A 13,987-nucleotide genomic window follows, 5' to 3' on the forward strand; every position below is an offset into this window, starting at 1 on the left:
GCGCGAGCGAGCAGGAAAAAATGCCGTCTGGAGACGGCAACCCGCGGATGCGAGTCTGCCGTCCGTCTGTTTTTTTCTTAACGGGCGGACGGCAAGAGGTTAATATGGTCAGGGCTGGAAAAAAAATAGCATTTAATTTTTTACATTATTATAAAAATAAATCCCAAACCATTATAGTTTCTTTTTATGGGTTTCTTTTAACTAACGTGAATGACTAAATTCCAGTCATTGCATCCAAAATCCAGCACGAGGGACTATCTTGCAATGCAGTGTATTGGTGTGATCAGACAATATTGATAACTATTGAACTATTGAAAATACAGCAATAATTCTGGTGACACACGGGGGCTTAAACCGGCTGTTAGTATTGCCCTCGCAGTCTGTCATGTCTTGTGAGACTGTGGAGGAGGGAGGTAACATTGTAAATCACATAACCAGCATATGTTTTCAGGATGTGGACCACCGGCTTTTTCTTTAGTGCCACAACAAGGGGAGCAGGAAGTATTGGATGGTGGCAGGTCATTAACACCATTTTTAAAGTGTATTTCCAGTTTTGCAGTCAGATTTGAGAAAACCTCCTCTGTGTTTTTATTTGTGTTCCCAGTCACACAGCACACCAAAAAATATATATGTTTTTAAAAACATTTCTTACATTTTAGATGTTTTGTTGCAGCAGACAACATGGCTGATCCCAGGCTTTTCTTAGAACCATCACCGTGATCTTTCTCTCATTAACATACAAAGGAGAAGCTCCTCAACCCTTTAAACCCCTCCTAACATTACAATAGAAGGAGAAGCAAGTAGAAATGTTAACCCTTAAGAAGCCAATAAATCCTAACCCAAGTAAAAGCAATTTAAACTGCAAGCATTTTTTTAAATTTTTTTTTTATCTTATGTTATGTGAATGAGAACCTGTAACAAATATAAAATAGCTGTTATCCCAATTTGGCTGTGAAAGTGGATTACACTTTAAATTGGAAGTAACGTTTGCTTTTGAAAAAATAGCTGACAGGTAGGTTTTCTATAGCAGAAGACACCGTGTAAGTCTCTTCTGACAAAAATCTCCTGCCTACCTGTCAGCTCTTTTTTCCGTGCACTGAGGCACTCCTGTGCAGTTCAGAGCACAGACCCGGCTTGCCGAGATGTGGTAACTTCCATGCACATGCGCCAGAGTTATATTGTGGTGGTCGGCCAATCAAGAAGATGGCACTGCCGGCAATGGAGGGGAGAGCAGACACCGCAGCGCTGGAGAGAATCACTTTACTTGGCAAGTCGGCCATAATGTGCTGTGCTAATTATGGCAAACACCATTGCAGCACCTTCTTTTTATTTTTTTGTTACCAACACAATTAAGTTCTGCTTTAATAGGTCAATGCGGACATGTTGTTAGAATGTTTTTGGGAGGGGGGGGGGTTTTATGTAAAATTTTGTGTCAAAGCAGAATAAAGGATTTTTTTAAATTTGATAAATAGAAATTAGACATTGCACAATTTGGTCTGAAGAAGCCGACTTCGTCTGTGAAACGCGTCACAGTACAACACTGCACAAACTATCTCTGCTTCATACAAACCACCTCTGAAGATTGAGCGACATTGTGGTCTGGTGACCTATGTATCTCTTCCTTCGATACTTATGAAAACTGCGTTCGATATATTATTGCATGTGAAGGGAGTAAGGCCGGGAGAATTGTGCAAAAGATATTGGGATTGAAACTGTTACCATCTCTGGAGCTGTGTGCCATTGATATGTTGATTTTGTGTGTGTGTGTGTGTGTGTGTGTGTGTGTGTGTGTGTGTGTACGTTTTTAAATTTCCTATTTCGATACATGAATAATATATATGGATTTTAATATATAGCTTACAACATATATTTAATACCGTGCACAATGGACACCTAAAAGAAAATCCCCAAAATACAGCCTAAGGGTTTAAATCAAAGTGTTTTGTAGGTTGTGGTGTCGCCGTGCTGATTAATATCTGATAATAAAAGAAATGGAAAAATGATTAGCGATGAACATTACTGACTGAAGAATATTTTGTGTCAGACCCGATGCTGGACCTCGATATCCGAGAACTTGCCAGTCTCACCTCGGGAGAAGGAGACATGGAAAACTTTGGACGGCTTTTCTCCAAACTTCAGGAAATGAAAGGTGAGAAAAAAAGCTTAACATTTTTGGAGGTGAAAATCCCTGTTTGTGGGGAGTAGATACAGATGATTGTAGAGTAGAGAAGTTCTCATTGTGGAGCATTCCGCTCTAATGTTTAGGCTGACTGGAATTTTATGATTTTATAAAGAGAAATTTGAGGATTATGTTTATCTGATGAGCTTCATTAACATACAATGGACCAAGCCACATCTGAATGGACAAGACCCCCTCACCTCCCACCCCCCACAGCCCCTCCTAACGTTTCAAAGAAGGAGAAGCAAGAAGAAATTGTAACCCTTAAAACCCTAACCCAAGTCAAAGCAATTTAAACTGCAAGAAGCATTTTTGTTTTTAAGCTTATGCTGTATGAATGGAAACGTGTAACAAATATAAAATAGCTGTTGTCTCGATTTGGGTGTGAAAAGTGGAAATACACTTTAAGTCTAGGAACATTTGGGGCTTTTCTTCCCCCTCACACAGGAGGGCTGCAGCTCACACAGGTCTGAGAATATCTAGGGATTTTCTTGTTCCTTCTGTAGGAGGAGGACTGCCTTTCACACAGGTCTTAGAACATCTATGGCTTTTTTCTGTCATTACACAGGAGGAGGAGGGCTGCCTCTCACACAGGTCTTAGAACATCTATGGCTTTACCCTGTCCTTACATCAGAGAAGGACTGGCTCTCATACATGTCTGTGAAGGTTTTCATTCATCCAGGTCATTGTATATATGTAAAAAATAAAACAAGGCAACTGGACTGGCTGTATTTTTCTTGAAGATGTTTTGCTAGTCATCCGACCAGCTTTCTCAGTTCAGAACATGGAAACTCTGAATTGAGAAAGCTAGTCGGATGACAAACGAAACGTCAAGAAAAATAAAGCCAGTCGAGTTCTCTTGTTTTATTTTTTTCAGATGTGCCTCTCCTAAAGGTCTGAACATCCATGGCTTCTCTGTCCTTGCATCAGAGTAGGGCTGCCTTTCACAAAGGTGTGACAAAATCTCTAGAATGAGCTGATCACTTGATCCCTATTAGTTCAATAAACACGATGCTGATTTTTGTCTTGAAATCCAATATTATGCTCGTTTTGAAAGTGAGCTTTACTATAATACTAATGCTCTAGAACAGAGCTTCCCTATTAAAGTGCAAACCATGGGGGACAGAAAGTTTGTATTGTCGCAGACTTACTTATAGACCAATCACTGGAACTGTGTTCCATTCTGGCAGCAACTCGGAATATAAGCCGGGCAGTAAAAAGTCATGTAGTTGGAACTATGCAGGACTGACTTTAGTAATGGCTTTCTGCCCTGCTGACTAATAGTAGTGCTGGAGCATGTCTGTGTTTCTAGAAAATGATATCGCCCTAAGTGAAACCTGTCACAGGGTTGAAGTATCAAAGCTGAACTTAGGATCTAAAAGTGGGAATCTTGAGCCAAGCCTTGTGGCCTCCACGCTTGGAATGTTCAATATGCAAATATCGACTTCAAAGACCAAAAGGAAAACTAGGAGGAGTGAAAATCACTCATCCTCATAGTTGGAGCCGACATGCGACAATGAAACTGTCAAACGTCGGCTCAATAGATCGGGAAGTGAGCGAACACATACCATCGCTCGCTCACTTCCCGATCATCTCCCTGCAGAGAGCCGTGACTGTCAGTCATCACTCCCCGCAGGGATCCCCTCCCCGCTCCTCCAGCGCTGACTGGAGGAATGAACGGGGGAGGGTACAGCTGGCTCTGCCTCTAGATAGGCAGAGCCCGCTGTCACTCACACAGCTGGGTGGATCTCAGTATAGAGCAAGCTGTAGCTCGCGATATACTGAGCTTTGGTGAGCGGAAGCAGAGACACAGGCACTCCAAATTTGCAAGATACGTCGAATTTATTGACGTGCACATCGTGGTAGAAAACAAACGTTTCGGGGTCACAAAGGATCTCCTTCATCAGGTAAAACAAACACTATGTTCTCACGATTGTTACGGCTGCCACCCGTTGACTAGCGCAGCACCCAATTCTTAAAGGGATTTACGCGGTCAGGAGTGCGATGGGACCATGGACTATCTATACTGAGCTTTGGGTGAAGGGAGGACGCTAGTTTGTGTCCTCCCATGACCCTTAGGAGAACTATGGGGAAAACCACTTACCCCATACTTCTCTTTTAACTCTGACTTCATGCTGGAAGTTGGTCTCTGCATATTTGTCATTATAATTGGTCGTTCATACATGTAACAGTAACAAGTCTGTTTAGACACATGGGGGGCATTTGAAGCTATTTTTCAACCACCGCAATCTGCCATTCAGTGTTATTTATTTCCAAGTTTTTATTGCAAACAAACGATCAAAATTGGCATTAAAATTGATACAAAAAAAAAAAAATCTGCTTCACCTTGTTTTCTGGTCTTAACAGATAAAGCCGCCACGTTGCCTCATGAACAAAGAAAACTGCACGCAGAAAAGGTAATCGAGTCTTTCAGTGATTGTGTCATCGTTTCAATTATTGTTTAGATCTAATTATATAAAGATCAGCTGGATTGTATTCATTTCAATGTTTAACAGAAAGACCTGTTTCTGTGTATAGTTAGTAATGATATATGTACGTGGGGGCAGCTATATTTGCTCAGATCCTACTCGGGTTCTACTTTCACCAATGGTTGTGTCTAACTGCTCCTCACATAAGTCTATCAGTCAGCTGACCCATTTGGGTTTGATTTACTAAAGGTGTAGAGGTTGTCCACCCAGCAAAGTAAATGTTAAGTTGCTTTGAAATTAGAAATGCATTTTATATTCTAATATATTTTGTCTTCAGGTTGCTAAAGCTTTCTGGATGGCCATTGGTGGAGACCGTGATGAAATTGAAGGCATTTCCTCTGAGGATGAGAACTGACGGGTGTAAGCACAGCAGGGCTGATTTTCTAGAAACTGGAGCAGATGAAAACTATACTGTAGCTGGTTTCCCCAACAACCAATCAGATGTTACCCTGTGAGGGTGGAATGAATCAAGGTTTCCGATTGGCTGATACGGAACATTCGCGGTTTTTATAAATCGGCCTCACGATTAGCTCTGCAGTGACCTGTGTCACTTTCTTTTGGCTACCGAGTCACATGTTGCTGTGTCTGCAGTTTCCCAACGTCCTGGAACTCCCAGCACATGTCTAGTGGTCTCCATGTGTTTGTTAGATATCAAAACTCTGTATTTATTAGAAGGCAACAAATCTTAATAAACTGTTTTCTATTCATTACAACACCTGGTAGCTCATTGATGGATACAGTCACATGTGGTGAAATGATTGCTTAGCTTGGCACTTGGTGAATATGAATACACATATCTTGCAGCACATTCCTTTGGCAGGCCTAGTTATTGACTGCACACACACTCATCTGCTTGCCTGGTGCTGGAGGATTGTGCAGAACGTCATTCTATCAGGCTAGAAGGAGTGCAGGAAGACAAGTAAGGAGATGACTACAGGGTACGTCTCATAGGAAGATGCAATCCATGTGTAGGATGTCCTCATTAGCATCCATCAGACTAGTAGAAGTTCCCCTGCAGAGTCACTCGTATATCCAGTCATGCAAGCAAACGGAACCTCTTCACTCCACACCGGTGGCTTTACCTCCCACATGTGCCATGTGTGCCTATCGCTTCCTTCCACTGTCCTAACATACTAGTCATTAACTGAATTCTGGGTAAAATAGTCCGTGTGTGTGTGAGTGTGACTGGTAAAGGGAATGCACATGTTCATAAAAGCACGTTATGTTCGTACACACAACGTAATGCTGATAATTACTATTTTATTCATAAAAAAAAGTTGCCTGTAGATTTGATTTTGCTTCATCTGAATTGATCAAATCCCTTCCTTGGAATCTTTGCTAATATTGTAATTGTTGTAGAGGACCGAAGTTGTAAAGTCCATTCATCTAAATCAGGGGTGCCCACAAGGTCGATCACGATCTACCAGTCGATCGCGTAGTGATCACTGGTAGATCGCCATGTCCTCCCCTCCCGCCGCTTCTCTGGATCCCCGCTGCTCTCCCCAGCGTGGATCCGAGAAGACGTGAAGGAACCGGCGGCGGGGGAGGACGGAGCCGCTGTCACTATAATGCAGAGCAGTGAGGAGAGAGAGAGACGCTCGGCCAGGATCTGACAGCCGGCATTCGTTCAATGAGCTCGTCATTTGAAAAGTAGATCTCCAGACGAAAAATAGGGGGCGCCCCTGATCTAAATGATTTACAATCCGCTGCAGCCCGAGTCCACACAGCTCCTCATGTGGGATGGGCCGGTCTGCTTGCAGAATGCTTTGCTGCGTTACTTCCTTTCTCTGCTTAAAAGAGAAGTAAAGCCGAAAACCTTTTTTTTTTTTTGGCTTTACTTCTCTTTTGGGTCACAGGAGTACATTAGTAAATATATGGCTGTGACCTAAATCGGCAGATAGCGGGCTTATGTCCACTATTTGCCGACAGTGCAGCTGGGAAGGATCCCAACAATAGTGTCAGGATCCACCCAGCTGGCTTCACCTCTCTAGAGCCAGAACCAGCTGTGCCCGCCCCCTCCCGTCTGTCCCTTTAAATGAACGCTGGAGGGAAGGAGGAAATCCCTGTGGGGAGCGGTCACTGATGGTCACCACTCTGCAAGGAGAAGACCATGAACTGAGCAATCGGCGGTCACATGATCACTCAGCTCTCGGTATATAGAGCCGGTGTGTGACAGCTGCAGCGTCCCCCTCTGACTCTAAGTATTGGGAAGAGTATATTTTACTCTCCCCATACTTCTCCCTTTAATGTATCACCAGGGTACTTCACATGTCTAGACTAGGTTTGAAGGTGACTGGCACCTGAGGGACATTAGTATGAACACTGTGATGTAGCAGAAGTGTCATCGGTAGCTCCAGAGCACATGGCACATATGTTATGCCCAGTGACTTGGGTCTCAGACCTGCAATTGTCATTATATATGGGCCTAGAAAAAGATGTAGCTGGCTCCACAGCTGCTGCTATTTCCATCCACTATACTAATGACTTGGGCCTTTCCCTCCCACGGGGTCTCTACAGCTCTGAGCACCAGGAATGAGACAAACGGTTTGGGTGAGAGCATGAAATACATTTTTATTTTGTTAAAAAATGTCCCTGCCTCTGCACCTAGCTTATTACTATGGGCCTGACCTCAAGGCTAAACTCTGGCGGATGACTGGTGAGAGCACCTCCAGCGGCCATTAAAAGGGACTCTCAGTGGACACAGAAGAAGCAGCTGGCCGGACGTCAGACAAGTCTATTTTCTAGAAACTGCTTTCAGAGAGGCACACAGGAGCATTTTCTGGCTTACAAACATAAAAGCTGACGCCTTCTGATGTCTATTCTTAAGGTGCCATACACTTTACAACCCTCCCAAGACTTTTGTCTTGGGAGTGTTGTAAAGTACTTAAAAAAAAAACGTACGATCTGCCCATCCTGGACAGGCAGATCGTACTTGCGATCATCGTAAGCCCGCCCCCCTGCAATGAGGGCTTGCGATGGCTGCAAACAGGCAGTGTTTGCGTGCGCACATCGGCCCGTTCGGCAGTTGTCGAACAAGCAGGCCACTAACTCGCCAAGAATCGTACGATTCCCGGCGGGTTTTCCAGCCTGCTTGTTCGACGGAAGACGTGCGACCGTACAGTAGAAACGGTCGCACGCCTTCCATACACTGCACGATTCTCGTACGATCGCGGGATTTCCCCAATTCTCGTACGAGAATCGTGCCGTGTATGGGCACCTTTTAGGGAAGATTGTCTTTTAACATGGCTACAACATTCAATGGAAGCAAAAGTGGTCTTAGATCAGCAGATCCCTGACAACAATGAAGTGGGGTTAACTGGTGTACTTCAGCTACACATTTACTGCATATGTTATCCTGCAGGGGTTCAGCAAGCAGGCAACGTGCTGAGCAGGAGGGACTTTTATATCTGTAAAGAGAACCTGTTGTCAATGAACACTTTTCAGGCCCCTTGTGGATGTCAGGGGAAGCTGTTCAGTACATTGCCACTCGTGACAAAAGGTAGAATTGGTTCGCTGTATAGCAAGGACATCAGTAAGTACAAATTTCAAACACTTTATATGAGCCTGAAAAGTTTGAATTGCTGTACAATTAATCCCAATAGAGTGCCAAAGCCACGATGAGAAAAAGACTCCAATTGTAATTTGTTTCAGGGGGCCAGGCAATCGCCCTTCATAGTTATCAAAGTGTTTTTTAATGGGCTCAGGATGAGGATACTTCTGCTACCTCCAGGATCTTTATTGCGAATCCATTAAGCACCTTGATAATTGTTGAAGTCGTAAAGGGGTATGTTTGGCCCCAAAACCCATTGGATTCTTAGTTGTTGTTTTTTTCTCCTGGTTGTCACTTATGGAATCGAATTACCAATGGACTCTTGGAACGTGGTTTTGGTGCTCTTTTTGGCTTCATTATACAGATTTGGATGACCCCCATGGTAGGGTGTTCCTACTTTGTGGCTGGCAGCTAAATCTAAGCCATCTGACTTAATCAATTGTATCGGTTAGAGAGTTTTATATCCAGCTCCTCAATTCCACCTCTCCTTGAAGTTTTAATTTATGACAGTGTCTCTTTAACCCCTTCATGACTGAGGCCCTTTTTTCATTTTTTGCACCCATGTTATATTCACTTGCTAAGAAATAGAAGTGGTCACATGAGCCAGACCTGACTCTACTTGCTGCAGGTAATAACTATTCTTTGTGGTTAATTCATATTGTATCTAATTACAATTCAATTTACTTAAAGTATCTCACATATTAAAAATGTTATGTGTGTCACTCGGCTGTAGATTCTCAAATCATCTCTGAATTGGTGCTGACACTGTCCTTCCTTCTGGAGGGTGGCTACTTTTGTTCCCCATGGTCCCTGTGTGTGTGGTAAAGTAGTCACCGCTCCAAGCTCGCTCCTGTGATGGACTACAATCTCAATACAAATTACTAACCTAAATTTGAGATTGTAGTCCATCACAGGAGTGAGCTTGGAGCGGTGACTACTTTACCACACACACAGGGACCATGGGGAACAAAAGTATCCCCCCTCCAGAAGGAAGGACAGTGTCAGCACCAATTCAGAGATGATTTGAGGATCTACAGCCGAGTGATTTTACAGCTTAGTGTCATTTGACTAGATGTAGTTCAGATTCTGCATTAAAAGTTGGAATTCCCCTTCAATCCACAGGGATTCCCAGTGCAGCTCACTGCCCCCAGCTAGATGTAGACTCTGCTAACACTTCTGCCTAGGATGATAACTTTAAAATGGTTGTTAAAAAAGCATTCGGCAGAATATTTGAGATCTGTTATAATAAAGGGAAACATTTTGCCAATTATATCTCCATAAATTGAATCTGTTATCTATTACTCCAAAAATGAGCTATTGGAAAGAATGATATCACCGCTGTGTATTTCATTAGTAAATCCTCAGAGATCCGCACGCTTTATTTATGGGCCTGTGTCTCCCCTTCCACCTCACAGCCATCAGTTTCTGATAATCCTTCTCGGGGAACGATCCCAAGATTTTTCCACAATTGCAGTCCCAGTTTGGGGTCTTGTTTTATTTTACAGTGTTACTCATGCTATGATGTCACTGGAAACAGGAACATTTACTGATGATGAAGACAGCTTCCAGCACGATGTGCCTCCATGTACTCCTGGCGTGTGTGCTTCCCAGCTCCGAATTCAGCACTTTTATGACTCTGGGCTTGGAAGTGGGACATGGAAAAAATGAAACCACAAGCATTAAAGGGTAAATTGTGAGAGAGGCGTGTTGGCCACGATGGGAACTGTAATCATGCAAATCTCTCTACAATGAATGAGTAACCGTCTTCTCAATTCTGTAAACATAGACAAAAGCTGTGCTGTGAAATGCGTGGTATTAGGCATGATGAAGATAAACGGCTCAACCACACTGAAATGGCGCATGCGTCTTCATAAAGGAGTAGCATGAAATTTCCACTAAGCTGTGTTATATCAAATTGGCTAGTTAGAATACATATATATATATATATATATCTCCTTTTCCTTTCAAAGAGAAGTGAAACTGAGTGCAGAGGAGAAGTCCCAGTCCCAGATCCTTGCACATAGCTCTTGAGTCAGGATACAACACTCCTCTGGGTCCTAGAACACTTGGCCTCTCTCAACTCCTTGTTTGAATAAAGTCAAAACCTGAACTCAACCCCTCTGTTACATAATGTGAGGCTAGTGCCTGCTTTCCATTGTTGTCCAATTCACACATAGCAGTAGTGGAAAACCTTAACACACACAGATTCTGTGCATTTGTGGCTATTACTATAACCGGAACAAGCGGAATCCAACTCAAAAATCTCGCTTGGGCCTTTTTGCGGTATGCGCATTTATTCGTACCGCACGGACGTTGCCCAGGTGTGAACAACACCCATTGGAATTAAAGGAGAACTATGAGGTGAGTGCTTTTCACTCACCTTATAGTTCTAACCGACCTGTGACAATGATGTAAGCAATGCACGTATGGATGGCGCTCTCTCACGTCCATAGACCCATCCCATCCCAGCTCAAGCTGACACTCGGCACCAGACAGCAAATTTTAATGGCTGCTTGGCGCAAGAACTGACACTTCTGCGCTAGGGGGAGGCAGAGGAGCTTCTCATCTTGAAAAGTGGAAGACATGCAGCAACCCACTGAAAACAGGGTCGTGACCCACTTTTGGGTCACGACCCACCAGTTGAGAACCAAGGATATAGAGTACAGCTAAACCATATAAAGTAATTCTAAGCTTGCAATGGTTAACCCTCGCTCCTTACCTGTTTGTGTCCAATTGGGGAGATTTCAAATCGAGCAATGTAAAGAGCTGGACAGCAGTGAAAACATGAAGGGTTTTGACCCTCTCATGCCCTTCAGATAAACTTTAAAGACCAATTCAGACAATTGCATTGTGGTAATGCGTGTCAACACTGTATGAGCAGTGCATTGTGGTGCCATTCATTATAATTGGAACCCCAACACACTGCATGGAAGCCACCACTGCAAGGCATCGCATCACAACCCACACACCGGCCATTGATTATACGAAAAAAGAAAAGTGAACGCATGTTAAATGGACTGTTTAGGTGCGTTGGCAGCCTATTCATAAAAAAATGGCTGCCTTAAAACAATGCACGCCATAACGCATGTGCATTAGCACATCACAACAGCGAATGATATGTCTGAATAGGTATGAGCAAGCCTTGACCACTGCAAGATATCAATAGTAAAGTATGTATACGTACTCTGCACCTGTACATTACCAGACGTGAATAAGCAAGGTAAGTTCTTTGGTCCATTTTTAGCAATTACAGAAGAAGATTATCAGAAGATCTTTTGTGAGACAAATAACCAAGAAATACAAGGGGAAAACATTTATTTGCATTTACACAGGAGGGAGGACAGCATAATGAAAACGGGGGAATGGGGAAGTAACTGATGCAATGCACTTTATGCATTTTGAATAACACAAATATTTGGACTATTTTCTCTTACTGGCTACTGTGATTGAATGATGCAGATAAAATTCAGCTAATCAGAGCCTAGAGTGTACTTCTGGGGGTATAGATATATATTATGGGTATATCTTAACAATAATTGAGACACATACAAGAAAAACAGATTTGGAAAAGGAACAAGAACACAGTTTTTTCCCCCCCAGAAATGCGGAACAAAATAAAATAAAAAGACATTTCATACTTGGACTAACGGAAGGAAAGTGTAAGGTTGTTTTTAAGAAAGCTTAAACCCAGAATGAGTTACAGACTGCCAGGAAGCCCCTTCTTTCATGCTACAAATACTCGGTGCTACAAGAACGTTGGCCTCCCCACAATATCTCTGATTGGGGAACACTGCTTGTCGTCACTGCTGGCTGAGCTCCGGAGAGAGAGAGACAAGAGGACACTTGCGGCAGCGACACTCCTGAAGAAACGCACATTTAACTGGCATTGTCTGTAAATAAATATACAGAGCAGCATAATGGCTTCTACCTCATACTATGTCTAAAACAAAGACAAGGAGACCCTGAGATCTCAGATGAAAATCCAGACTGGTATAAAATAGGAATGTGTGCTGGTTAGTGTGACGTATACACTGAAAATGAAGGTTGTAAGCGATCCGCCAGCCTTCCCTCCAATGGCATGTTAATAGGACCCTTCATAGTCTTTCACGCATGATATGTCCCTTTCCCATTCTAGAAGGGAACAGGAACCACGTATGTTTAAAACGGATTTTTCAGCACGTTGGGAAATCCTTGTGTGCCGGCACTTCCTATACTCAGAAGTGCTCTCTACCTATCCTTTGTTAATCTCTATAGGACCAGATTATGTCAAACAACGATGCTTAAATCTGTTGCATTATGCATTTAACAGGCTGCATATGGTCACCTTTGGCCTCAACATCAAGAGAAACCTGAAATGCCAGCATGACGTGCCTGCCACTGGGTGCTTGTACACCGAGACTTTCCCATGCCTGCCTCCTACCTGCTGTGAAAACACAAGGCTTGGCTTTCTGCGTGCTAGAATAGAAAGGTCCACAGCACCCTGGGTCACAGGCCATCTGCCGCTCATCAAGAGACTGCTACATCGTCTATACAGGAAAGTCTGTGTCACCAACTTAACTCGTTCCCGTATGATCAAACAGCGACACAATGTCAATTACAATGTCCAGACAAAACGGAACCAGGTCTCATCGTGCTGTGGTAGCACAGGAAGTCACAGGCTCCACACGCTGGCTTTAGTGAGATGTACCTGTATAACAGCAGGCTTCATGCTCAGATGGGGGGTGGGGGTGGGGGGATACAATAACATACAAATACACAAACACTTTAAAAATGAAAGTTGATTCTCCAGTTGTCAGAATAATGCAGGAGCCGTTTGAACTGCATTCTGGGAGCTCCTACCCAAGTAATGCTGCTGCGAGACATTTGTAGACACTTGCCCCACTTGTAAGATATATATTGAACAGACTGACTATAGAATATCCATATAGTACAAAGGAGGGGACAAGCCACCAGTGTGGGAGAGGTCCATGGCAGGGTAAACATGGCCACATATCTGGAGAGATCAGAGCCGAGGATTTCATAGATGAGAACTCTAGTAAACACGGTACCCTGTATCGTAACATGTGAGACTTGTCTTTTCACTGGCTTCCGGTGACTTTCCTAAATAGAACGGTCAACGTTTGATGAATTGTTTATCAGCACTGTGCTGTTATATGAACCTGTGCTTGTATCAGCAAGAAAAGTGGAGAACAGCAGCTGCTTCTGAGTTGTGGTCATGCTGGGTGCTCAGAGCCAGGTAAGCCATGTAAATAGGCTGAGTGTTCCAGATCGATGTACTGTCATACTTCCACACAGAGAAGAATTAGTGTACTGGCATCCCACTCTGTCACATGATCATCGGGAAGATCTTATGATGGGATGGCAGTCGCTGTGCTGGGATCTTTGCTCTGTGCTGTTCACTATTAGGATTCTCCAGGTCGGTGAGATAAGTGACCTGGACATGCTGGTCTACGAGACGCTGGAGCAGCGAATACTTGGGGAGCCCATCTGTGTCAGAACTTTATCAAGCCACTGCAGCGGACCATTCAGATGCAGCTCGATCCAACAAGGGGTGCTGGTCACAGTCTGACGCCTGTGGAGACAGAATTGTCACAACGCTGCAGTTAACATTAAGTATTTTTTAAGTAATTCCATTATCCAAAATAAAAAAAATCTTAGAAAAAATGTAAGTGTACAAGTGAGAAATAGAAGCCGCAAGACTGTGGTCATCATGTGGATAAAGAAGAGGTCATTGGCCACATAGGATGGACAATGTAGAAGTCAGCATGC

General features: G+C 43.4%; 2 protein-coding genes across 3 annotated transcripts in view; one reads left to right on the forward strand and one right to left on the reverse strand.

Moving 5' to 3' along the window:
• AAGAB (alpha- and gamma-adaptin binding protein) overlaps positions 1-5,068 on the forward strand; it is a 27,803-nt gene extending 22,735 nt beyond the window's left edge. The window contains exons 8-10 of the mRNA XM_018552830.1: positions 2,045-2,149; positions 4,547-4,596; positions 4,946-5,068. Coding sequence (XP_018408332.1) covers positions 2,045-2,149; positions 4,547-4,596; positions 4,946-5,023 — 233 coding nt within the window. The 3' untranslated portion in view covers positions 5,024-5,068. The remainder of the gene's footprint in view (positions 1-2,044; positions 2,150-4,546; positions 4,597-4,945) is intronic.
• Positions 5,069-13,007: 7,939 nt separating this feature from the next.
• SMAD3 (SMAD family member 3) overlaps positions 13,008-13,987 on the reverse strand; it is a 112,385-nt gene continuing 111,405 nt past the window's right edge. For both annotated transcript variants that reach the window (XM_018552847.1, XM_018552846.1), the window contains one exon: positions 13,008-13,790. In XM_018552847.1, the coding sequence (XP_018408349.1) occupies positions 13,667-13,790 (124 nt within the window). In that variant the 3' untranslated portion in view covers positions 13,008-13,666. The remainder of the gene's footprint in view (positions 13,791-13,987) is intronic.

The sequence above is a fragment of the Nanorana parkeri genome, unplaced genomic scaffold (assembly GCF_000935625.1).
Source record: "Nanorana parkeri isolate BGI_ZX_2015 unplaced genomic scaffold, ASM93562v1 scaffold98, whole genome shotgun sequence".
Classification (NCBI taxonomy): Eukaryota; Metazoa; Chordata; class Amphibia; order Anura; family Dicroglossidae; genus Nanorana; species Nanorana parkeri.